The sequence below is a fragment of the Desmodus rotundus genome, chromosome 2 (genome assembly GCF_022682495.2).
Source record: "Desmodus rotundus isolate HL8 chromosome 2, HLdesRot8A.1, whole genome shotgun sequence".
Classification (NCBI taxonomy): Eukaryota; Metazoa; Chordata; class Mammalia; order Chiroptera; family Phyllostomidae; genus Desmodus; species Desmodus rotundus.
The window spans coordinates 33,110,327-33,137,556 of NC_071388.1; the positions used below are offsets into that span (position 1 = coordinate 33,110,327).

General features: G+C 39.9%; 1 protein-coding gene across 6 annotated transcripts in view; it reads right to left on the reverse strand.

Annotated features, from left to right (window-relative positions):
- The window catches only part of PLD1 (phospholipase D1), a 182,520-nt gene that overhangs the window by 24,680 nt on the left and 130,610 nt on the right, over positions 1-27,230 (reverse strand). For all 6 annotated transcript variants that reach the window (XM_053918079.2, XM_071220569.1, XM_045197978.2 and 3 more), the window contains 3 exons: positions 24,954-25,042; positions 10,868-10,981; positions 8,396-8,445 (listed from right to left, as the gene is read on the reverse strand). In XM_053918079.2, coding sequence (XP_053774054.1) covers positions 8,396-8,445; positions 10,868-10,981; positions 24,954-25,042 — 253 coding nt within the window. The remainder of the gene's footprint in view (positions 1-8,395; positions 8,446-10,867; positions 10,982-24,953; positions 25,043-27,230) is intronic.

Here is a 27,230-nt window from a genome sequence, read left to right on the forward strand (position 1 = left end):
ACATTTTCAAGATACAAGACACCATGAGCAAAAAACAGACAAATGACAAAGTGGGAGAAGTATTTGCAGTATATGTCACAGGTAAAGAGCAAAGAGTGCACACACATAAGGAACTCAGTAATTAATGGGAGACAGATCAAAATCTTGACAGAGAAATGAGTGAAAGACATGAATAGACAATTCACACACACACACAAGCATGCATTTGAAAAGATATTCCCCTTCATTTATAATAATAGAAATGCAAATTAAAACTACACTGAGAAACCATTTCTTACCTATGAGATTGGCAAGAAAAAGCAGGATAATGCATTCTGTCAGAGAGACTGTTGAAGCAGGCTCTCTCATAAGTTGGAGTTAAGAGTGTGAATTGGCTCAAGCTTTTTGGAAGGAAATTTGGCAGTATCTAACAAAATTACCTCTGTGTTTCTTATCTATGGACCCAGCAGTCCCACTCTAGAAATTTGCCCTAAATATGTAATTCCAACAAATAAGAACACACATATTCAGTGTTATTCATCGTGTAATTGAAAAATACTGAATAAAACCTAACCGACCACACATGGGAAAGTGATTGAATTAACTACGGCAAATCTATACATGGAAGGGTATGCAAAGGTAAAAAAGGCATGAAGGTCTCTATGAACTAATATGGAGTGACTTTCAGGATATATTGAAAGGATATATTTCAGGATATATTGTTAAATGAAAAAGCATAGTGCATAGAATATGTAGTATGCTATTATGAAAGAGATTGGGAGAAATAAGAAAATATGCATGTATCTGCTCATTTGTGCAAAAAGAAACACAGCAAGAATAATCTAGGAACTGATAAAATTGTTTAACCATAGCGGGTGGTTGGCAATAGGGTGAAAAAGAGGCTGGGGAAGAAAAAGAAAGCATAGGGGAGTGATGTATCTCCCCTGTGCCTTTTTTTATATTTATGACTATCTGAAGTACGGAGGTGAGCAAAAGTAGTTTACAGTTGTGAGTACGCGAAACAGTTTATTCTTGTATTATTAGTTGTGATTACTGTATTACTTATTTGCAATACAGCTATAAACCTACTTTTGCCAACCCTTGTATATTGCACACACTCAAAAAAAATCATGAAAGCTAAAGAAAAAATTCCTAAAATGGAATACAAACTGAAGCAAATGAACCTAATTGTATTTAAAATTAATAATATAATCCAAGTAAATTCTGGGCACTAACTTTGGAGTATACATATATCCTTAGTCTAAAGACAAAAGGAACTGTAAACAAATATAAATTCTAGTGAGTAGATTTATTTCTCGTAGTAGCATGGGCTAGCAGTTAAGAAACTATTTTCTGTGTATTCTGGGACTGAGGAATTGTAGATACTAGGAGCCATGTTTGTCACTGAAAGAGAAAGGAGTTATAAAAACAGAGAGATGGCTAGAAGGAATCCTGCGATGTGGGATTGGAATTGGAGGTATCAGTATGCAGATATGGAGGATAGATAGATAGATAGATAGATAGACAGACAGATGACTGATAGACAAGTAGAATACTCAAGGCCTAAAGCAGTGATAGCCCAGTAGCAATGATCTTATCTGGAACCCAGATTTTGGTTTCTAAATTCTATATTCCACTGAATGAATCTACGTTCCTTGGAGAAATGGCTGCTGACAGGACTAGTTCTAGGGTGTACAAGGTGAGTCTGAAACCCTTGCCGTGCCGGGCGGGGGGGGGGGGGGCCGGGGGGGAAGGCTGATGGGGACATGGCAAAAAAGCACACAAAAGCCCCTTAAGAAAATCCCTTAGAGGCCAAAAGCATGTGAGCTGAGCATCACAGTTATGACCCACTGAATAAAATAAGAATCCATGAATGCATACCAACATAAAAACAAGAATAAATACATAAATGTAGAAGGGAAATCTTTCATTACAGTAGAATTGCAAATAAGAAATTAGGAAGAAAGTAATAAATATAGAAGAAATAATGGAATTAGAAAACCAGCATTTAGCAACTGTCACAGTAATAATAATTGAATCAGAGTGGTAATAATAGATTCATTAAAGAATCATTAATGCATGCTAAAAATTATTGGGTGTTTGATGAGAAGCGGGATTTCTAAATAGCCTCAAAGTGTTTTTCCACAAATACTTACTAATGACAAAGGGAAAAAGTAATCTTAAGGTGGAGAAACCTGACAGATACGACCTTTACTCAGTGGTCAACGTCAGTGAAACCAGTGAAACCAGTGGTGCCGTGTTCCAGCCGACACGGCACACGGGGAAGAACGCATCACTTCCGTAACATTCCTGCTGGGAGTGCATAGCCTGGATCTAATCATGAGGAAGCAATGAGTATACCCACATTGGGGGCCGCTCTACAAAATAAGTGGTCTGTACTCTTCAAAAATGTCAAGATCATAAAAGTCTCCACCTTCCAAAAAAAAAGGATATTTCAGATTAAAAAAAAATAAAAATTCCATGGCAACAAAATGCAACACGTTTGTTAACTGAATCTTGAGTCAGAAGGAAACATCCCTCCATTTTGCTCTAAAGGATATCAGGAAGACAACTGGCAACATTTCAGTAAGGTCTACAACAGGATAATAGTATTTCACGAATGTCAATTTCATTTATTTTGATAATTGAAGTACAGCTGCTTTAAAAATGTCCTGTTTCTTCAGGAACACATACTTAGGTATTTAAGGGTATACGGGTGTCCTGGCTGCAACTCATTCTGAAATGGTCCAGGGGGAAAATGCCCACCTATCTAGTAAAGGAGAATGATGAAGCAAAAAGGTAAAATGTTAACATTTGGGAAATCAGAGTGGAGGGTATATAGCATTCTAGAAACTAGAAGTCCAAAATTATTTTTAAAATATTTTTTAAACATTAGTGATACTGAGTAATAGCAACCTAAAAGTTTAAGACCTAGTAATTTATAATTTTTTATGGCACAGATTTGTGCCATTTCAAAGCAAGGCTGGAGAGTATCACAAACCTATCAATTAGCTGGAGAGCCTCACAGCCCACATGGTCCAACCTATATCCTTGACTGTAAAATAACTCTATGAAGTGATAAAAATTTAATCTTTTTGTGAAAAATGCCCTCAAAAAGAAGCAAAGGGTTAGTAGCTATAACAGGACTCAAAAGAAGGATAAGGGCTCCCAGCCAGAAAGTGAACATTTTGGAGGATTTCAAGTGTGGCCTGTCAAATGAGGTCGGGTGCCCATCTAGCAGGAAAAAAGCAAGCTGAGAAATTATTTCCGCTAGCATTTTGTTCTGTGAAGAAAACTGATGGACACGCCATAGACACAATGTTGGTGATGTTGCTTGTGGTGTGAGGATATACTGCGGAAACAAGTACCTTTTGAAGAAAATAGGAGAAAGCCAGGAGCATGTACAAGCATTAATATGAAGCAATAGATGGAAATATATCAGGAGGTTTCCCAATTGTATGTCATGGAGGTACCGTATCTCAGAACCTCGAGGTTTATACAGGCTCTGAGGACATATCTGTTATGAACATTGTACATACACACCTCAAAAGATGAGAAAATCAATGCAGCAAGGTCGATATTTGTAAGAAAATTTTGTAAAAGGACTTCAAGGGCTGCCACAGGCTTTTGTTACTTGAAAGCTTGTAGCACTTCGTGTTTGTACATTTCTAATCCCGATTGAATACATCTAGGCCTTCTGTTAAATTACACTAAATTGGATGCTAAAATGTCATAACTCACAAAAATTATAAAAATGATAAAGAAATGCTTTAAATTAAACACTAAATCACTGAAGATTGGAGTATCAGATAATTATACACTAATAGCTGTAATTTTAACATATTCACAACAGCAGTTTTGTTATTTTTAAAGAACTGAAATAGTAGAGGACTATAGTTCTCTATCCAATTAGAGATTAGCTAGTTCAAGTATTTAAAACCCACTATGCATTTACAGAAACAAAACCAACAACAGAACGTTGTACCTCAAAAAGGGCATTATGTAATTAATCTGTTCTTCCCTGTTTAGAATATGAATATTTTCCCCACTGAGATGTCTGAGTTTGACTTGTTCCCAGGGTGCTTGGAAATCTTTTCAGAAGAGGGCTTAACATTGAAATTACTTCTTATGTTAAAATCCAATTTTCCCCTTGAATAGGCAAAGGCAGGGAAAGGGCCCAGAGCCAAAGGAAATGCTTTACAATAAGCTCAGGCCATTTTTATGGTTGAGAAACTAAACAGGCTTGTTCTGACTTGTTATTCTCCTACAACCTCACTTTGCATTTTACTAGCCACTGTCAGCACTGAATGGCCTTCCTGATTTTGTTTCAACAGTGTATCTTTAGAGCCTTATTCACTTACTGTCTTCTTCACTTGAAGCTTAGAAAATCGAGTTAAGGATAATGCTCTGGTAAATCTTCTCTGTCCTGGATGCAACTAGGTAAAACCTTGCAAAGTATTTACCATTGGTGATGTACATGTGTTATGTGGGAAGTTGTTTCTAAAGTTTTTTATTTTTTATTTTTGTCATTAAAATTAATATTACTGTTTTTTCTAAAGTTGTTTTAGACTGAGCAACCAATAGTGAAAAATTCTTGAGCACCCAATACACATACACACACAGTATAAGTTTAATTCATTATTTGAAAGCTTCCAAATCATTTAAAAACCCGTATGCCCTAAAATTTACTCCTTTATAATGTACAATTCAGTGTCTTTTAAAAGTATATTGATGTGCTGTAAAATTATCACCACTATCTAATTTAAGACATTTTCATTAGCCCCCCAAAGAAACACCATACTTATCAGGAGTTACTCTCCGTTCACCCTAGGTCCAGACGCTGGCAAGGATGACTCTACTTTCCTGTGTCTATGGACTTGCCTGTTAGAATGTTTCAGAAAGAATGCAATTATATAATATGTGGCCTTTTGCATCTGTTTTGTTTTTCACTTAGTATAATATTTTCAAGGTTCATCCATGTTGTGGCATGTATCAGTACATTCCCTTTAATAACTAAGTAATAGTCCACTGTACGGATAAACATACTATGGTTCTACATTCGCCAGCTAATGAACATTTGGGCTGTCTCCACATTTTGGCTATTATAAATAATGCTGCTATAAACATTCATGGACAAGTTTTACTGTGGACACATGTTTTGTACTCTCTTAGGTATACACTACAGAGCAGATCTGCTGGGTTATATGGTAACTTTCTGTTTAATTTCAGAGGCATCATCAAATTGCTTTTCAAAGAACCTGCACCATTTTGAATTCCCAACAGTATTGTATTAGGGTTCTGATACCAACATATCCTTGTCAATACCTTTTTTTATTTTTTAAATCATATCCATCATGGTGGGTATGAAGTTGTAGCTTGTGGTTTTTATTGGAATTTCCCTAAATACTAGTGATGTTGAGCATCGTTTCATGTGCTTATTGAGCATTTGTGTATCTTCTTTGGAAAAATGTCTACTTAGATCCTTAGCCCATTTTTAAAACTGAGGTTTTTTTATTGTTGACTTGTAAATGTTCTTTATATATTCTGGATACCAATTCCTTATCAGATATATGATTTGCAAACATTTTCTCTCATAATGAATTAAGCAATGGTTTCTTGGATTGTGCACCACAAATAAAAACATAAAAATTTCATCAAACATAAAGGCTTTTATTTGTTCCAAAGGACATGATCAAAGAAACAAATGACAGGATGGTTTCTGACAAGAAATTGCCTGTTAATCTTCCCGATTATTTGCTTGTCCTTTGCTGCTTTCAAGATTCTTTTTGTCTTTGTCTTTCACTATTTTGATTATAATGTGTTTGGGTGTGGATCTCTTTAGGTTCACCTTACTTAGGTTTTGTTGAGCTTCTTGGATGTATAGATTCATGTTTTCATGAAATTTGGGAAATTTTCTGTCATTATTTCTTTAAATATTTTATATGCACTTTTTTCTCTCCTGTCTTTCTAGGACTCCCATTATGTGCATGTTGGTGTGCCTGATGATGTTTTACAGGCCTCTGAGGCTCTGTTCACTTTTCGCCATTATTTTTGCTCTCTGTTCCTGAGACTGGATACCCTCAGTGCACCTGTCTGCAAGATGCTGGCTCTTCTGCCTGCTCCAATCTGCTACTCAGCCCCTCTAATGTGCATTTCATTTCAGTCGTTACACTTTTCAACTCCCAAATGTGTATGTCTGTCATTCCTTTATTGGAAGAAAAGAACTTTTATAGAAACTCTTTAATTAAAAAATCCTGCGTTTATATATTCTCTGTTTGAGGATACATTGTTTTTATACTTCCTTTGGTTCTTTACATATCATTTCTTTTAGTTCTTTGAAGGCAGAACTTAGTTAAACTAGTTGTTTCAAAGACTCACAATGTCAGGTCAAATTATGACAATTATCAGAATTGTCAGCATTCAGGAGCTTCAAACCCATTCAGCTCCTTCCAGTGGCAACTAGGCCGCTGGTTTTTAGAGTGATGAGCTGGTTTTCATGGCTACTGCAGACCTGAGGAGAGGGGAATGGGTACACGACAAGTTGAAACGCCACAAAGCTACTGTTTTTGCCAAGATGCTGCTCTCTTTCTTGAATAAACACTCCTCACAGTGTCACATGCCTTTGGCAGGTTTCCAGAGTTCTGAAAAAGATGACTTTGATCATTTTTTCCAGTGTTTTTCCTGCTTTTATGTAGGAGTGAATTTTTGGAAATCCTAACTGTGCCATTCCTAGTAATGTCCTAATGATTAAAAAAAATTTTTTTTAATCCTCACCCAAGGATGTGTTTCTTGAGTTTTAGAGGGATAGAGGGAGGGAGAGAAACATTGATCGGCTGCCTCTCATACACGCTCTGACCAGGGACTGAAGCTGCAATTTTTTGGTGTACAGGACAATGCTCCAATCAACTGAGCCACCCAGCCAGGGCAATGTCCTAATTCTGTAAGTGAAAAATATACATACATGGAAGGACTAATATTTTCTCCCCATATTTTGATACACTATCTAAGTGCATAAATCCTCAAAAAATTGAGGTGCTTAACATATCTGAAGGCCATACCACATGGCTTCATGTCACTGTGATGGCTCCTCCTGACTTCTCCAGACCTCCCAGTGGCAGCTCCATTCTCCTAGTCAGCTGGATTGAAACTCTTCGGATTATCTGCTTCCCACACTCTTCTGCTCCCATACCCCCTCAAGTCTTCCTCCAGTCTTATACGTATCCTTTCTTGCCATTACCAATATGCCATTACCTCTCATCTGCAGTAAGTCTCTCTCTACTTTGCTTACCTATGGTAAGTGAGTCTTCATATAAACATCACTTTGCTGAGATCATTCCAGGATTCAGAGGCTTCCATCAACCTCATTTGATCTCCTTCTGGAGAAAATCTAGTCTTTTTAATGTGGCCCTTCGACTTTTCACAATCTAGACCCAATACAAACTGAAGGTCAGACAGCTTGGGTTCTGACTCCAGCTTATTTTTGGGGGGAAACGTGCACACCTATTGCACAGGGTACAGAACATTATTGAGCATCTACTATGAGCTGAAGTTAGAGTCAGTTCACAGAGATATAGGCAAGTAAACCTGCAGTTACAATCTAAGGTAGTTAAGACCTATGTAGAAGGATCATTTAAGAAGATATCTGAGAACCCTGGCTGGGTGGCTCAGTTGCTTGGAGCATCGTCCTATTCACCAAAAGGTTGTGGGTTCAATCTCTGGACAGGGCACATATCTAGGTTGTGGGTTAGGTCCCCAATCAGGGCACATACGGGAGGCAACTGATAGCTGTTTCTCTCTCACATTGATGTTTCTCTTTCTCTCTCCCTTCCCCTCTAAAATCAATAAACATACCCTCAGGTGAAGATTAAAAAAAAAGAAGTTATCTAAGAAAGTGCCTTTGACTGTATGAAAGACTAGAAAACTGAAAGGTATTGCTGTGTTCTTTTCGTATCTGCCTTCAGTATGATGTCCTCACACACTCAGACCCTGGAATGTCTACACTCATCGGAGGCCACATAAATGCCATTCGCCTTGTAGCATTTATGTCCTCGTCCTTAATGTACGATGACATCTGTCCTGTCACTACCTAGGACTGTGGTGCAGGGCCACAGAAGAAGAATAAGGAAGGTCTTGTGAAGTGCCTTACAAACCCCATTTATGATCAAAACAACTATTATAAATAAATAAAAATAAATCATAAAAATACATTATCAGATACTCTCATTTTTATTACCTATGCATCTCAAGTTGTGTTGTCTTCATTTGAACATTAGTTTGGACAATTTAATGAGAATACATTTACCTCTGTTAAGTATTTCATTGGATCCCTTATGTAAATAGAATTCTATAATTACACCGAAGATATTAATGATTACTGATACAAAACAAACATGGAGGAAGATAAGCAGTTACTTACGCTCCGCTTTTAACTGTCCAAGGATGGAATTCTCTCCTCTGCACATGGTTCTGAAGATATGCAAAGAAAATAAATAATTATGGAGGTGTCAAAGGAGCCAGTCCCCATTTCTGGGAGATTGCCCCAATCAAAATAAGAACAGATCAAGTGCTTTTGTGAAAAGATGCTACATAGATTTTTTTTAAAATGAAAAAAAAAACCCCAATGAATATCACTTTTGTAATGTTATTCATGGAACAAGGTAGTTGTTTTGAGGTGGATAAATGGAAAAGTTATAAAATTGATTTCAGGAAGAGATGTTATTTTTAAAAGATGGATTATGAATGAACTTTCTTTCTTAGAAAATTTAGTGCCAGTGAAGATAAATTTAGAATGCCTCAACAGATAAGAATAATCACATAATCACTTTGCCTTCAGAGGTGAAAAGGGCAAACACTTAGCAGAGTAATTTTGGAATTAAAGAAAGTATTATAGTTGGGCTGTCTCTATAAAGTCAGCAAACCCCTTAAAAGTGAAACATACAGTCTCAAGTAACTGACTATTAACGATTTTGTTTTTTCAAGGCTCTGATAATAGTCTATGAATTCTAAAGACTGATAGAACAAAAAATTCTATGCCCCATCTGCTTGCTTTATGAAAGTAATTGAAAATACAGTTATGCCTGGAAAATGTTGATATTATTAAAGATGATGCCAGCAAATAGAGATGTTTTTGCATTAAAAAGGTTATAGTTTTAGTTGCTGAACAAAAGCCAAGCATGTTATTTCATTCAGCTGGTTCAAACCCAAGAAAATAGTCACAAAAAAATAATTACAATTGACAATATTCCAAAAATAATGTTCAAATGGCAAATAGAGTGGTTAGTATCCAATTGAACATTATGTCAGTGCCTTCAATACTTGAAAAGCGTTGTTTGTCATGTTGTAATTCAGATAATAAGAGAAATGGGCAAGTCTTCCATCTAAGGGTGTAGGCCAAAGCACAAAGTTCTCTCATACTGCCACCAGGCAAAATTACTCAAGAGGAAACAGAAACAAGCTTTACTTGAGACCCTGGCAGGTAGATACAAGCTTGAGAAGTCTGAATAAAACAAGAGGACTAAAAAATTCCACCACATGGGGCACTCAAACTGGGCACAGAAGACCCTCAGATCCTACAAGGGGTCCAATGGGGAGGGGAGCCCAGGCAGGAGGGCATCTAAACCCTCACCCCCAGTTGGATGAAGGCTCTGAACCCTTATCTGCTTTACACAGTGGGGGTTCTAGATAAGGTCCCCCCTGTCCTGTAAAAAGGGATTGATTATAAAGGCGGTCAACTGCAGGCGACTCTGAAAAACAAGGGATAGTAAAATACCCAGGTGCAGGTCCTTGCTTTGCCTCGTTGAGAGCGTGATCTCGAGTAGGCTCCTTCGGACCTCAGCTCACAGAGCTGGTCCCTGGGAGCTGGCGTCATGCCCAGGCCCGACCGCTTGCCTCTGGACTCCATTCTCTTTCCCAGCTATGAGACCCAGAGATAAGGCTGCCTCTCTACACCTGTCCACCAGCTCGTACCTCTCAGCCCTTCTCATGACGCTCGGCTGGCCAAGGCTGAGGCCTCAAGTGCCGTTTTGAGTGAATATGGAAACTCTGCTTTTTAGAATATCAAGAACAGAACTTACCGCTTTCCTATAATTTTAACTAAGACATGGTAGAGAAAAAGAATTAACATTTCAGGAGCTAGAAAAGAACCTTCATGCTCCACTTTACTAGGAGAGGCTATTATTACTAACATTGTTGAAGGATTTGCTACCTGAGGAATCATAAACAAACATGTACAAATCATAGCATTTCAAGCATTTTTTCTTTGCTTACTGCAAGGAATATAAAAAAGTCAATCACTGGTAGCTTACCGATAATTTAAAAATTAATATTTATATATGATATATTTTATGACATATATTTTATATATACACATATAAAGTCCTTGCCTCCATTTATAAAGATCTATATGTATGTGTATATACAATACATATACATATAAATATATGTGTATATAAAGGAGATTAATATTTTAGTTCTTTAGTATATATAAATTTATGTATTATAAATGGAGACAAAAACTCTTTGTATATATTATTTTATATTATATATTTATATATGTATTATATATTATTTTATATTTATAATATCTATATTACATATTTTATATGTATTATAAAAATTATGTGTACATATATACTAGGCAACCAAACTAAAAGAGACTAATATTTTAGTCCTTTTATATTTGCCATGTGTCTTAGGCCTACCATTTATGACTTTAGGCTCTACTTGAATTTTACCAACTAGTAAATAGACCAAGATTCAAAGTAAAATAAAGCAAAGTGTTAATTTGTTCAGCAATCCACTGAATAGACATGGACAAACATTTCCGTTCGTTTCACCAGCTATGGACGTGACTGAAAGCTGAAAACAGACGACTTTAGGATTCTGGCACCTGTAGTTGAAGTGCATTATTGCCTGGAGAGCGTTTCCTCCACCAGTTGAAATGTCTCCTTCGAACCCTGGCAGAAGGGGTATCACAACATACACTCGGTATCTCTGGCCTTCCCTGCAAAAAACAGACACAGAGAGATTCAACAATAACAAAATCATACATACAGCAACAGTTTCAAATGGCAGCCAAGCTTTCCACATGGTTTTAGAGATGAACTAATGGCTTCCTACAGTGTATTCCATCACATCTCAGGGCCTCAGGCACACTCTTGGATTGGAGGCCAGAAGCTATTTTCCAGGCCAACAGTTCATAACAAACTGAAAAATAAGGGAACTTGGCAGTGAAGTGGGAATTGTACCCATTATCTCTCTGTAGCGTAATCCTCCCCATGACAAAATTCATCGTAAGAAAGCCTTGCTTGGATCCCATGGACAGTGCTTGTGTATGTCTGTGTGAGTGTGTGTGTGGGGGGGGGAAGGGGGCGGGGGGGGGTCATAACGAAATTTTCAAAAAGACTATCATAATGGTTTTATGTGTAACAAGTTATATCCATACTTATATCCTAGCTCAGAGCCTGGCATTAAGTTAATAGTTGTTGAGTAAATAATTTCTCACAGCTTAGATCTCTGAGGCAAAAAGTCATACTGGACCTACTAGACTATTTTCCAATGCAGAAATCATCGTTGTTTAGAAACTCTGATTCTGTTCTGGAAGCTCTGGTTTAGAGGCAGAACGTCACCCTGGGTCCTCCGAGCATTCTGAGCGACTGATGATTTGTAAATCCGCTGCACACGCAACACAGTGTGTGTTTGGCCCACTCTCCCAACTGACGAACAGCAGCCTTTGAAAGAGAAGCTGTAGAGTAGCCTTAGTTGCTCCGCGATGGCACAAATAGAAGACCGTGCAGCTCCTTCCTTTGATCCACAGTCAGAACGTCAGAAATTTGGAGGCTTACATTCAAGCAGGTACTGCCTATTTGGAGGCAACGCTGTTCAAGTGTCTGTCTCCACTGGGAAGACACACAGGAAGAAAGGAAAGCCTGGAAACGACTGTGGCACCCACCGGGGTTGGAATCTCAGCCACGTGTCTCAGAGGCCTGTCCACACAAAGGTGCTCCTCCTGGATACTTTTCAGTCAGATCCTACTTAAACTGTCCACAACACTTAGTTTCTGAAGTTCATTTCTTCTAAACAACTACGTTTTTCTTTCAGGTGAGTATTAGTACTAGTCTCTGAGGGGTCAGATTCATTACTGACGTCTCTAAATGCCAATGTATGCATTAGGACACGTGGAAAGTGAAGTTCAGGGCAGAAGTCACAGCCAACAGGGGTCAGAAGGCTGAGAGCTTAACTGGTGCTGAGAAATCAGGAATTTGAAGCAGGTTGTTGTAATGACAGGGATTAATCACTAGATGGCAAACATAGTTTGAGGAGGAAAATGAACCATTAAAAAAATGCAAACTGTTAAAAGTTCTCTCTCTGATAAGAGTAAGAGGCTCACATCCCTAAATGGTAAACGGGGGAGTAGAAAAGAAGAACAGAAACAGTACGGGAGCTATTTCCCCACAGCCAGTATTTAAAAGTCCAAAAACTGACACCATTAGGCCTCACCTGCCTTTCCAGAATCAGCTTCAGTAGGATCTGCCCAGACCCTCTGCTCCTTTGCTCAGGGGTGAGCCTCCCTATTAAGGAGGCCTGGCTCACCCAGTCGCTGAGTCTGGAATTCCCTTCTCTGCCCCATGGAATCCCACTTCTTCCAGGGCGGCTAAAAGCTCCTTCCCCGGTCAAGCCATCCTGGATCTTCCAGTCGAAACTGGGTTGCTCCTGCCTCTGTGTTCCCACGGCACAATGCCAGAACGTCAGTTCACACCCTCTGGCCTTACACAACACTGATACACATGTCTGTTGCCTAGGCTGTGTGATAAGCTCTTCTGGGATACAGGACATATGTCCACATGTCTTTCTATTTTGGGAAGTGCCTGATAGAGGATACTGGCATACAGTATGCACTCAATACGGTTTTGTTTGGAAGGATGAGGTCAGGCTGGAAGAATGTTTCTGGGAAGAAAAAGTTAAGCCGCACAGGATATTTTTCTTTAGATTAAATTACATTTTACTTGAATTTTTTATTGTGGCCATTTTAACCATTTCTAAGTTCACCCCTGGATGCAGGGGTGTGACTTACACTCACAGGTTGTGCAGTCGTTATGATGCTGCAAACCCTGAGAAAGAAGACACCTGCTAAGAAGGGCTCCCGCTGGCTAGCTGGGCTCAAGTTAAAACAGACAAACAAACAAACAACCCCTCCCCAAACAATACAACAAAAACCAGAGCCTAGCAGGCATTTCTACACAGGGACCCCTCATGCACTTCGGGGAGAAACCTGCACTGAATTGCTTGCCCCTGCACTGACCTGCCTGCCTGCACAGTGTTGCTGCCATCTGAGCCAGCCCTTATAAAAGAGTTCCTGGAGTTCTACTTCAACCAATGGGACTGAGGCATTCCTCATCCAATCGGAGATGCAAAGTTCCAACCAACCAGAGTGGTGGACTTCTAACCAATCAGGACAGATCTGATTGCAAGGATTTTGAGTCTTCATTTGCATGAGGACAGGCCAATCAGGGAACAGGGACAGGGACTTATATCCATATAAGCCAGCTCCCCTCTGGCTCTGACCCACTTTCCCTTTCCACCAAAGCCTGAAAACTGCATTTCCCTGACTGAGCTGAAACACTGAAGACATCTGGCCAGAGCACAGCAAAGCAGACCAGCGCAGACCAGAGCAGACTGGCACAAAATGGAGCAAATTAAAGCACAGCAGGGCTGACCAGCACAGCTCAAAGGAGGCCTGCAAGGAGCAAAGCAGAGTCGTCTAGCCAGAGAAGGGCCTGGCCCAGGGTGGTCTCACAGCCACACTGTTTTCACAGCCTTGCTATATCATGGTAGAGCTATTTTGCAGTGAATAAAATTTTGTTCTTCACTGCATCCCAAATTGGGTATTTCTGTTGGTGTGGAAATGGCACCAGCAACCATTGGTTGACAATATCTATTTGCAAACCCTTTTCATAACCCCAAACAGAAACTCTGTGATAATTAAGCTATAATGCTCCTATTTCCCCTTTCTACAACTCCTGGTAACCTTTAATCTATTTTCTGTGTCTATGGATTTGACTATTCTCGGTATTTCATCTAACTAGAATCACAGTATTTGTCCTTTTGTGTCCGACTTATTTCACTTAACACAATATCCTCAAGATTCATCCATGTTGTAGCACGTGTCAGAATTTCCTTCTTCTCAGGGCTGAATAATAAACCATTGCACGTACAAACCACATTTTGTTTCTCCAGTCATTTGTGATGGGCACTTCAGTTGTTTCCACCGTCTGGCTGTTGTGAATGAGGCTTCAGTGAACACTGGCATTCAGTATCTGAGTCCCTGCTTTAGTTCTCTTGTGTCTACATCCAGGAATGGCATTGCTGGGTCATATAGTCAGTCTATGTTTAGCTCTTGGAGGAACCACCAAATTACATTTTCTAGTGGATAATATATGCTCACAGTACAAAATTTAAGAAGTAGGAGATTATAAGATAAAAAAAATTTCTTTCTGGCAAGACATGGAAACAACCACAGTGTCCTTTGAAAGATGATTGATAAAGAAGATGAGGCACACAGACACCATGGAATACCACAAAGTCATAAGAAAAGATGAAATACTGCCATTTGCGACACCATGGATGGATCTTGAGACTATCATGCTAAGTGAAGTAAGTCAGACAGAAAAAGCCAAGACTCATATCTCACTCCCATGTGGCATATGACACGGAAAGCAACAGATGAACAAACAAGACAAACACACACTCATAGGCAGAGACAACAGTGCAGTGGTTACCCAATGAAAGGGGTGAGGGAAGGTCGCAGAAGGGAAAGGGGGATAAATACACGGTGACGGGAGAAGATTTGATGTTGGCTGGTGGGCACACAATGCAATATCCAGATGATGTATCATGGACTGTGCACCAGTGCCACCCCAGTAAATTTAATTTTTAGAAGGTAACTCCCTCCCCAAATTGTCTTTCATTCCTTTGTTCCTGGCCCATTTCCCCTCGCTGAGAGCAACTCCTATATCTTCCCTGTTCTCTCAGAAATACTCTATGAATTTATAAGCATACTCACGTATTCCTCCCTTCTACACAAGTGTTAGAATATTATAAACACTTCTCTAAATGCTATTTGTATCATTCATAAGTGTACCCTGGAAGTTCAGTATACAGAGAGCTGCCTGCTTTTAAACACCAGTGGCGTAGAATGCCACCATAATCCATACCATAATATTTAGACCAGTTCTCTACTGGTGGGCATCTAAATTGTTTCTAATTTCTTGCTGTTTCAAAATAGAAACTTTGCTATGTGTGCTGACCCACAAAAGTTTTGTTCTCATTTTGTTAGAAAAATTTTAGAAGTGGCATTGCTGGTCTTGAGTACCAGGTGTTTGTGATTCTGTTTGTAAAAGATGGTCCCCGTTCAACCCTGCTTTATAAAAGCAAAAATGACAGCAAAATGGAGACCTCCTATGTAGGATATTGAGAAGTGGCCTATAAAAATTTCATATCTTTAGATAAAAAATTCTTGCAAATTGACTTTCTGAGAATCAGAATATTCACATTTTCTTTTCTTGGGACCCTGTTAGCTCCATATCAAAGCCTTTTCTGGTTTTATAATGCAGTCGTTCTTGAATATCTTGAATGATGAAATTTTTAAAGTGTTCAGCACGTTAGCAGAAATGTCACCAATTTTCACTACTGTAGAAGAAAAGGGCTCTAAAATTTCAAACCATAATATTGTGGTTCCGTTTAAGCCAATGAAGAGAAAATTCTATTCGAGAGCATGTCCAGTCTCCTTCATGGATCCCATCCACCGAAAACAACAACTCCTGCCTGCTGAGGGTTCTGATTTCCTCCGAAACCCTGTGCCCGCAGAACGTCGGGCTGGCGCAGAGGACAGCAGTCAGCAGGGGCAGGAATGGGAGCTCCAGAGCTGCAGAATCAGTAATGGTCTTAAAAGCCAGAGAAGAGCCGTCGTGCAAGCAACTCTCGGCCTATTTCAGTTCAGAACATTTTTACAAAATTGCATTCTCAGGCTTTTGGTTAAAATAAGTTTGACTTTCAAAACTCACTCTTACAGCAGTGCTATGTATAACAGCTAAAAATTGCAGATAAATGTCCAATCATAGAGGGATGGTTAACAAAATTAGGCTGTAGCCACTGGATGGATATAACTTTTTGCACCACTAAAAATGACCATTTTGATGACCTCCTAGCAGAATACTTCTCTTACTGTGTTGCAATGGCCCCAATGCACAGTTGCAATTATGAGACAGTTATAGATGTGGCAGGCTGATACTATAAAATATTACGTAATTTTTCCCCTTAAATAGGTTAACTCCCCCCCACTCTGCGACTGAAGGTCTGAAGAAGGCATGGGTTGTTGCGTGGCACTCTCAAAAAAGGAACCAGGGCACAAGGATGTCAGCTTCGTTCATTTGGGGAACTAGACAGAGACTCTTTGAGCTGAGTCAGGAGTATAAAGAAAAGAAGGGACTCAGTGCAGGGACTCCATCTTTTGCCTTCAAGCAGAGTTCCAGGCATATAGGACACACCCCATCGTCTCTCCCACATGAGGATACGGGACCCTCAAGGAGCTGAGGAGCCCAGAGAAACGTCCACCAGGCCATGTGATGTGACAGCGATAGAGGAGAAGTGGCAGAAGGGCAGGGATGACAGGAGAGGGCTGAGGCCCCCAAGTTACAGGAAGCCGATGCCAGAACAGGCCCGAGACTGGCCAAGGCCAAGAGCTGGGAACCCCTTCCCAAAGATCCAGGTCCCCTCAGCATCTCCACCAAGGATGAGGTGTAGCAGCCTGGCTGACGGACTACAGAGAGGAAATAGCAAGACAGCCCTAATTCTGTACACATTTATCAGGAACTGACTAAACTGAATCCGCCTGTTGTATGGACATGGACTTGAGACAGAAAGTCAGGTGAGTTACAGAGACGAAAAATGATAATTCAACAAAAGTATAAGTATGTATATTAACATGAATAAAAAAGGAAGTGGGAAAATGAAAAGTGAAATTTTTAGGGTGATGAGAAGATGGAATTTTTAACAGTGTTTTTAATTTTTGTGACTGCTGTCACACTGTGTGTCCCTACAAAGGCGAGTACTAATTCACCACGTACGTGCCCAGTAGCAGCAGTTTTCTTCTCCTTTGTTTCCTTCCTCATCCTCCTCTCTGTAAAACCCCCTCTTCCTGCACCCCGAGGTCCGTCCTCAGTGTGGAGGGCAGATAGGAGAAGGGGGGGTCTGCAGATCTGTAAGAAGACCCCAAAAGAGGTCGGCATGCTTCTCCAGTGACGAGATGCCTTATTTTTTGAGAATTTGAGATTTATAAATCATCTTTCATTGCCGCAAACTTCAAGAGCTGGTTATGAATGCTAGCGTTGCTGTGGCTTCTGCTGCAGTGACTGCCTCCAGAAACAAGAAGAATTGTGGCTGGGCCTTAGTGCGTTGTGCGGAGGGAGTTTTATCCACAGTGCTATCAGTTACGTGGGAACTGGATCTGCAGCTCCTCAGGGGGACACAATCCATTTCGCCGTGTTTGGTAGTTCTTTCAAAATGCGGTGGGTCTTTCTGAGCTTCAGTTTGCTCCTCTGCGAAAGAGGGAGCTGGCTAAAGTAATTTCTAGTCCGCTAGAAATACTGGCCCTATTTAGCACTGACTTTGAATATTTTATGTGTGACTTTATAGATTATGAAGTGCTATATATTATAGAGCAAACACATAATCTTTTCCATTGGTTATCTTTTGAAAACGGCAAAGCTTTTAAATGTAAGAGTGTTCAGGTTAGCTCAGTGTAGAGGTTTCATTCTGGACTTGGTAGTCTTGGGCAGGCACGGCCCTCTGTGACCCCAGATAAGACTACAAAACCCTTTATTCAGCTGTTCTCACCGTGGCCCAACATTTTCATTCTCACTTTTAGAGAGTCTGCCCCTTCCTTCCTTTTTCTGCCAGGGCACACGCTCAGGCCCTGCGATTGCCGGTCTCGTCCTGGTGCGATCTTTACCTCTCTCTACCTGCTGAGGTTACCATTTATATAATTTTTGGAATCTAGAAAAAGCAAAAAAAAAAAAAAGATCTACATCAAAAGTTCTCCTGCCATGATATACTGTCACCTCTGCCCCAATGTGACCTCTGCTCCAGAAATTTTATAGAGCTTAGAAATTATCCCATAAGAAAAAACATGAAACCAGCAAGTGGTATCTTAGTTTAAATGGTTTTTATTCATTTTATTATAACTGCAGTTTAAATTTCTTTAAGACAGTGCTTTGAAAACATGCCCCCCCCAAAAAAGACTGAATGCTGTACGATAGGACATTCAGAACATTTCACGTTTAAACTCCAATTAACCAATCATAAATTTCTAGTTTTTAAAAAAGGAAAAACAACATACATTTGTGTCCTATTTGGTATGCAAATAAATGATAGAATGTGGTAATTATAAGATGTAGCTTTTCCTTTAAGCCTAAGAATTTTTTTATGTGTCAAGCAATTACTTTAAAAAATAAAATATCACCCTGACCTGCGTGACTCAGTTGACTAGGTGTTATCCTGCAAACCAAAAGGTCGCCGGTTTGATTCCCAGTCATGTGTCGAGGTTGCACGTTTGGTCCCCAGCTGGGGTGTGTGCAAGCAGACAACTGATGTTTCTCTCTCACATCCATGTTTCTCTCCCTTTCTTTCTCCCTCCCTACCCCTCTCTAGAATCAATAAGAGAATAAAGAAATAATAAGTAAATAAAATATTCATGTGATTTTATTATTTTAGAATAAAGCATCTCTCATGGATTTCTGGAAGGCTTAACATTAGAACTTTTCTAATGAAGTTCTAATGCAGAACTTCCCTGAAGTGAAGGAAGCTACGTAGCTGAGCGGCGACAAGCACATGGTGAAACCCTAATGACCTGGCTAGAGCCTCTGTTCCACTCACCGATAGCTGTGCGACTCGGGCAAGTTGCCTGATCTCATCTGGCCTCAGAGAACCATAACACTCTACTTGATAAGGTTGATGTGATAAATAAATTAAGTATTGTATATAAAGCACCTTGGATATGAACAACTCAAAAATTTGGTAACACTATTATTCAATTAACAACCAGTGATTTCAATTAGAAAGCTTGGACACCTTCAAAGAATAATAAAGTAGTGCCTAAAGTTACAACAAAACAAAGCAAAACTGAACTCATATTGTACTTCAGAATACCTTTTCCTTCATTTATATTTGGGGGAAGTGTTATAAATCAATGATGGGGAATCCAAAAACCGATTCCCAGGGCGTGTCAGCTGTGGATTTCCAGCAGGAAACCTCTAGACCACAGGAGGCAAACACAAGGCCCGTGGGCCGAATCCGGCCCTCCACCTTGTTTTATCCAGCCCGGCACCTTGTTTCTACGCAGCGGCAGTACCAAGATCCTTACCCCTAGTTAAGGAGTAGTTACATTTATACAGTCCTAAAATTACATTCGGCCCTTTGAAGGCAACCGTGAGGCCGTTGACGCCCCCAGTGAAAATGAGTTGGACACCCCCGCGACAGTGTTTGAACAATGTGCCCCTTCTCGTCTCAGGATGAATGAGTGCCAGCAGTGAGTTTCGCTTACCCAGCAGTAGCCATCAAATAATTTAAAATAAGGCACATGATCATCTATTTAATTAAAACATCTCCATTTCTAACATAAATATTAATTCTGAAGCAGCTGATTTGAGTATTGTGTTTATTTTTCCCTGCTTGAATTTATAGTGAGCTAGCAGGTCTCTAGATGATAAATTGCCTGGAAGAAACATAATAATTTCTTACATGAACTAGCAGTTTATGGTTTTCAAATTTTTTTGCATCCATTCACATGAGCTAGATAAGGTAGGGCTTTGGGGTTTGTTTTGGCGGGGGATGATAAAAAACAGCATCAGAAAGGCAAACTGATGTACTCCAAAGGTCACATACGTGTAGATAACAGAGTGGGAAAGAATCCAGGCCTCTAGACACCTGGCTCCCAATCAATTTTGGATTCCCAGAGGAACGCTCCCCATACCACTCACTCATGGGCAAACTGAAAGCCTACCTGGCACTGTCTACAGTTACAGGAGGCATGAAGGCTTTGAGCGAATTCAAAATTGTGTATTTTTCAATGTACTTTAATGTTGTATTTTAATGCAGTTTAATATTGAAATACGGAGGTATTAAATCAACTCCTACTTCATGGCGTGTGTCCCCCTGGTGCACAATGCACTCACTCTCTTGCTCCCCGACTGTTTACCAAGGCAGCAAAGTTATACATGCCTCTGATCAGTTGGTTCTGCTCCCTCTTTTGGCTTATCCAAATATGGCATAAACCAGTCAATTTTAGACTGTGGATTATGATTTCTTGTCCCTGATACCTGGTCAGATTTGAAGGGTCAAGGACAGGCTTCAAGTCGGTTGGGAGCTTGTCTCAACTCCGAGGCAGTTTTACTTATGAGAGCAGACCTTTTGTTTTCTGCAGAGACTCCCCCAGAACTCTCCCTAAGCTCTTCTTAGTTCAGCATGGGGTGAACAATATTCTGAGACTCTAGGCCATGGACCAGAGCATGAATGCTTTGCACAAACCTGTTTCTGTAGAGAATTATGGCTGTTGAGAGGGAAGCAGAGAACTCACTTTGGGGAATTGGTATGGGACTGGAATCCAGCACTAGAAGAAATATAAACGCTCGGCCCAGGTGAGGGAGTTGGCACTTTAAAGACTCCAATCTCTCCGGGGTGGGAGGGACCTGGAAGAGGGCCTGTGTTCCTCTCCTCGGTCAGGCTGGCGGAATGCTGACTGTCATTTCCCTCCATCTCCTTGGTGCTATATTCTGTTCTTTTTCCAACAGCCAAAATTATACTTGTTGCTAGGCACATGACTTTGGGAGGGAAGTTTTGAGTCTCAGAAGAGTGGAGAGCAGAGAAGTCAGTGAAGGGAGAGAGGAGTGAGCTAGGGGATGGCACACCCTGGCCCCCAGTGAATAAGAGGGCCCCACTGCTGGCAGCCTGTGAGATGAACTTTTAATTCCACCCTTACCTTCCCTAAGAATGCAAGCTCACAGACTTGAAATTATTCAATGAAAACCTACTTTACAATTGCAATTAACACAGGAGATGAGCAATAATGTGGAGATACACAGAAAGGGAAAATGCAAATATATTTCTGGAATAGGTGTGTATATCATCAACTAAAACTTTGAATGTGTGATAGACATGCCACTTTGAAACATGACTGTCAAAGACAGTGAGACTCGAGAGATCAGAGATATAGGACCCAGTTAATTTGAAATCTGATGGAGTTGATTCTTGTTTTCTACAAAGCGGGCATGAAATCGCCAGTCTTCAACGTGCCCCGTGAACTTGGAAGCACGCAATACGGTAAAGCACAAGCAGAGGCTGCCTTGCCTCACGGTGCTCTCACCACAGTCCCTTCCTTCCAGGAGCAGCCCACAGTACCACCAGGAAATGTTCAGTCAGAAAGCAGCTTCTGGTGCCTTCCAGCCCCCAAATGCTCTCTGAGTTTAGAAGTAGTCCAGATTTTTTTTGATATATTTATTGATTATGCTATTACAGTTGTCCCATTTCCGCCCCTTCATTCAACTCCATCCTGCCCACCCCCTCCCTCCCTCATTCCCCCCCTATAGTTCATGTCCATGGGTCATACTTATAAGTTCTTTGGCTTCTACATTTCCTACACTATTCTTACCCTCCTCCTGTCTATTTTCCACCTATCATTTATGCTATTTATTCTCTGTACCTTTCCCAGATTTTTAAAGAGAGTAATATACTAGAGAAAAATATTCTTCCAGGCTTCTAAACACTTAGAAAAAAAAAAAACCTTACAGGTCCTTATGAGACCACGTACCACAGGGAACTAACAACCAGGACAAGTGAGGTGAAGATTGAAGGTATACGAGCCGTTCTCCTTATTAGTAGATCCCAGTCCCAAAATTCATGATTCACTGCTCAGCTCAATGAGCTCATTTGTCATCTTAATGCATTTCCTTGACTTCTTCCAATTTCAGGAAAAAATTATTTTTCCTTTTTGTCAAATATATTTTATAGGTAAAATAGATACTCCTGCATCATGAAATGCAAGAGTTGAAAGTCATGCAACTTTGTAAATAAGACATAAACTGACGCATAGAATTGGAGGGCTGGCAAGGATATAAGAAATGTGTGTGTGTGCATGTATGTTTAATGGTAAACAAGACTTTTTTTGAAAGTCATCTCAGAAATAGATCCTATGGTGACTTCCTTGTAAAAAACATATGAGAAGGCAAAGGGCAAAGGTGACCTGTAAAAGCACAGACCATTATTAATATTTGTAGTCATATATGCTGTTCTAGATGAGAAGTAAGCAATCTTGGCTGTGTTCTGAAGTTACCTGTGGAACATTAAAAAATGCAGGGGGCTGGGCCCCCCTCCAGAAACATCTAATCCAGGGAGCCTGGAGGTGAGTACAGCTCTCTGTGTTTTTCCAAAGGTCCCCTGGTGACTCTGATGTGTAGTAAAGGCAGAGATCCCCTCAATGAACTCCCTGCAGGATGTGGTAGGTATTACAGTGCATTGCCCAGAGGCTCTCACCATGGAGTGGAGACAGCCATTCCTTCTGCCACTGTGAGTGCTGGCCACTGACTACCCATGGTGAAGTCCTTCTCCGAGAACTGCCCTCCACAGGGTGAAGAGACCTGCCTCACCCAAGCTCATGCCCTTTTCCCATAGGCAGCCTGCATCTAATGACCAGTTAGTGGGAGGAGGGGACAACAAAGGCCCAACCCTCTAGCCTTAATTTGGGGCAACTCTGAAAGGTCTTTAACCCTAACTGTCAATGAATTGAAGGTAAGTGATCTGGGGGAAGGCAGGGGGTTGGAAGTCCAAAGACTCGAGCTCAAAGCCTTTTTGCCTATTGCTGTTAGTGGCCTACACAAGTCAATCACCTCATAAATCTCACTGTTTCACTCTAAAACAGGGACAGTAACAACAGTAACAGCAACAAAAACTGTATGATCTACGTTCAAGAGCAGTTGCGAAGATTCAGTAAGAGTCTGTAGAAATAAACTATTAATAATATAAAATGGTGGTGGCTACTGTTATAAACTGTTCTTAGGACTAAACATCCCCATGTATCCTGTGAAGAAAAGATTTTAAAGCACCACATGACACTGAAAAAAATGCTTTAATCACCCAATGCGCATGCACTTAACATTCCCCACTGCATGTGTTCAATGAACTGACACAGTAAAATGCGATCGCTTCATTTGTTTGTTTGTTTGTTTTGCTGCTTTTCCACAGCAAAAGTCGGCCATAAAAAAAGAGAGCCCTGGGTGCCTAGATAATTCAGTGGGGGAAAAAATAGTCTTTTCAACAAATGGTGCTGAAACGACTGGATATCCACATGCAAAGGAATGAAGTTGAACTTCTACCTCCCACCAAGTACGAAGATAACCCAAAAGAGATCAAAGACTAAATGTTCGAACTAACACTACGAAATTCTTAGAAGAGAACAGCAGTAAAAGCCCATGATCTTGGATGAGGCACTGGCTGTAGAGCTCTGACATCAAAGCACAAGCAATAAAACAAAAATAGATAAGCTGGACTTTACCAAAATCATAACATTTTGGCTTCAAAGGACACTGTCAAGAAAGAAAAAACACACCAAATGAGAGAAAATATTTGCAAATCATAAATCTCATATGAGACTTGTATCCAGAATATATAAAGAACTCTGAGCAACTCAATAGGGAGACAACCTAACTGAAAAATGGGCAAGGGATTTGAAAGACATTCCTCCAAAGACAGCACATGAATGGCTAATAAACAACCAGAAAAAATACTCAATGTCACGAGTCATTAGGGAAATTCAAACCAAAACCACAATGAGACACCATTCCCTACCTACTAAGATGGCTGGAATGATAAGGACAGGTAGTAAGTACTGATGATGATATGGAGAAATCGGAGCCCTCATACAGGGTGCGAATGTAGAACGTATGGCCACTTTTGAAAACAACCTGGCAGCTCCTCAAAATGTTTAAAGATTACAATATAATCTAGCAATTCTATCCCTAGAGTGATGAAAAGATGTCTTCATAAAAACTAGTACAGAATGTGTATTGGCAGCATTATTCATATAACCAGGAAGTGAAAACGACCCAAATATTCACCAACTGAAATGGATAGATAAAATGTAGTATGTCCCGGTAACAGAATATTACCTGTCAATCAAAAGACATGAAATGCTGATACATTCTATAACATAAATGAACCCTGAGAACATCCAGCTAAGTGAAGGGAATCAGTCACAAAAGAACACATATTATATGATTCTATTTACATGAAATGCCCAGAGCAGGCATGTCTACAGAAAAGAAAGTAGGTTAGTGGTTGCCAGGGGCCAAGGGAAAAGGGGAGGAGCAAATGACAAAGGTCTGAGGTTTCTTTCTGGGGTGATGAAAATATCCTAGAATTGATTAGGTGATGGCTGCACAATGCTGTGAATACAGTAAAAATCACTGAATTGTTTACTTTACGTGGGTAGATTATATGGCATGTGAATTATATCTTTAAAAAAGTGTTATTAAGAAATAATCCCATGAGTTGAAAAAATAAGACAGATGGTAACAAGAATTTAAATATAACTCATGGAAAAATATTATGACTGTTTTGCTTTGATTTCTAAGTAAACACAGCTCATTGTCTGCTATTGAACAAATCAAATCGCAAATCTGCACGGGAAAGAGACTGGCCAGGAGTAAGTGACTGTGCTCTGGAAGAATTCACATTCCCTCAAAAAAGGGACTCAAACGTTCTTGGCCACTGACTCAGACTTAAGGAATCAATAACCTGCGAGCTGAACCAAATTATGCCTGCTAAGGAAAAAGCCAGCTTTTAAAAAAATGGGCTTTCCGAAGTCTCTTTAGCAGTAAATGCAAAGACATCTGCAGTCACAGCTCCCGCCAAAAAGCCGAACCCTTTACCTGTGAGCTCTCAGCACCCGCTGGGCAATGGCGTCACCGATCTTGTTGAACACCACCTTGTCATCAGCACAGCTGATAAAGAACTGGTTCTGTGGAAAAACAGTAGGACAATCACGTCAGTCTTTCTTGCCTTAGTAGTAGGTGTACGAGGGAAATGTGGTATACAACAAAATCTACACTGGTATATATTTTTACATTTTTGACATAGCAGACATGCCCTGACCCCTGAAATCACCTCAGGAAAGTAAATCACAATACAAGAAGCCTCATCTCACTCTGGGTCACATGCATTTCCAGGTGCTAACAGGTATAACATCTTAGTCAAGCGAAAGGCTAACCTACTACTTCATCACGCAAAGTCGTTGTACATCACATGCTTAGAATGAATGGTAGGAACATTCCAAATTTAACTAATAGGGAAATCAGATTTTTTTTCAGATTCACACATTGCATAAATGCTTATGATTAAAAATTCTATGTTGGACAGATACAGAGAACATTCTGACAGCTGTTAAGGGGAAAGGGGCAAGGAGGGCTGGGTGAAAAAGGTGATGAGCAAAAAAAAGGGTAAAGGGGGATAAATGGTGATAGAAGAAGACCTGACTTTGGTTGGTGAACACACAATATAATATACAGATGATGCATTGTAGAATTGCACACTTGAACCTATATAATTTTATTAACCAATGTCACCCCAATAAATTCAATAAAAATTCTATGTTGGCAAACATTCTATCTCATGCTAAGTTTACTTTCTTTAACAGGGTAGATGGGAGAATCCTGGTCTAATTTTCTCCACGCTTTCTCCATTATTGACTAGTATCTGCTTTGGCTTCATCTTATGTATTTGGGTCTTTTATTGTGCCTGAACTTCTATTGTAAGTAGCTTAAAATCTCTTTTGTATGTTGCATATATATAAATAGACCAATAAAATGGAAAGAGGAATAATTTTCTTTTTTTCTTTACTTCTATTATTCATGCATCTATTTTAAAGCATTCTACACCACTTTTACTAAAAATCTGGGGTACAACATTATTATCACGGTATAAAAGATTCAGCTGCTGCCTGAAGGAATGTTAAAAATTAGATACAAACATTATCACTATTACATGTTCTCCTTATACATATTGTTATGATACCCCTGTAACTTTAAGTATAATCATCACAAAGTAACCTTTGCTGATCACCTTAAAGAGATGTATAAGCAATGAGTCAGTATATCATCATCTTTACATAACATTACCATGTTTATTACTATACACATCTTTATACTTGAGTGCATATATCTGTAAACTGCCTCCAGAAAACAAACTTACAAGATATTGTGCAGAAACTCATTTGAGAATGTCCTTCCCCTTAGGGCATCAAACAATCAAAATCTCAGTGGCAACCAAACCGTGTTTGTTTTTCTGAATTTACATGACAGCATTCCTCAGCAGCTGTAACACACTCTGGCCACGTGTGGGACAGCAGGGTGAATGCTGATCTCTTACCTTGACTAGAGGTATTCCACCCAGATTATTGTCCTGAACCGTGAATGTCAACATTGGCGTTACCAAGAAGAGGTAAAGCAAAAGGATTCTGGGTAATGCGTGAGCCAGCTGTTAACATCTCACGTTATTATGCTATAATATTTGAAATCAATAACACTCATCATATCAATGCTACTAAACTCCAGACTTTATCCAGAGTTCACTATTTTCTTCACTAGTGTCCTTTTTCTGTTGCATAATCCCATCCAGGACACAACATTGCATTTAGCTTGCTAATATTTTTAATCCACCTTCTTTTTCTCTACATCTGTGAAATAAATAAATCTCCAATTCTTTCCTACTTGCCTTTAATGAACAGGGCTCAAGGGGGAGGAAAGCAGGGCTAGAATGATTTTCCCCAGCCACCTCCGTCCCTCCATACATTTTTACACAGTTCAGTGAAAAAGACAAGACTGAAATAAAGAAGGGAGATGTGCTCTGGTTTATTTTTGCATTGTCATGACTTTTTTTTGAGGATTTTTTAAGTGCTCGGAGGTAGCTTCAGATGGACTCTGAAGTGCAATTAAGGTTCCCAAAGTAAACCCAATGTCCCTAGATCTCCTCCTATTCTTTGAACACAGACTCTGGGATCTGAAAAACTTTGTAATGAATAGTCATTCAATGGGATTGAAGAAGGTGGTACCTGCTCTCAATGTTCTGGCATCTTCCTTTTCCATGTTCCTTTGCCTGCATTCTCCCTACTCCAACATCCCCTCACTAGAGGCATCCAGGGGTCTCTATTT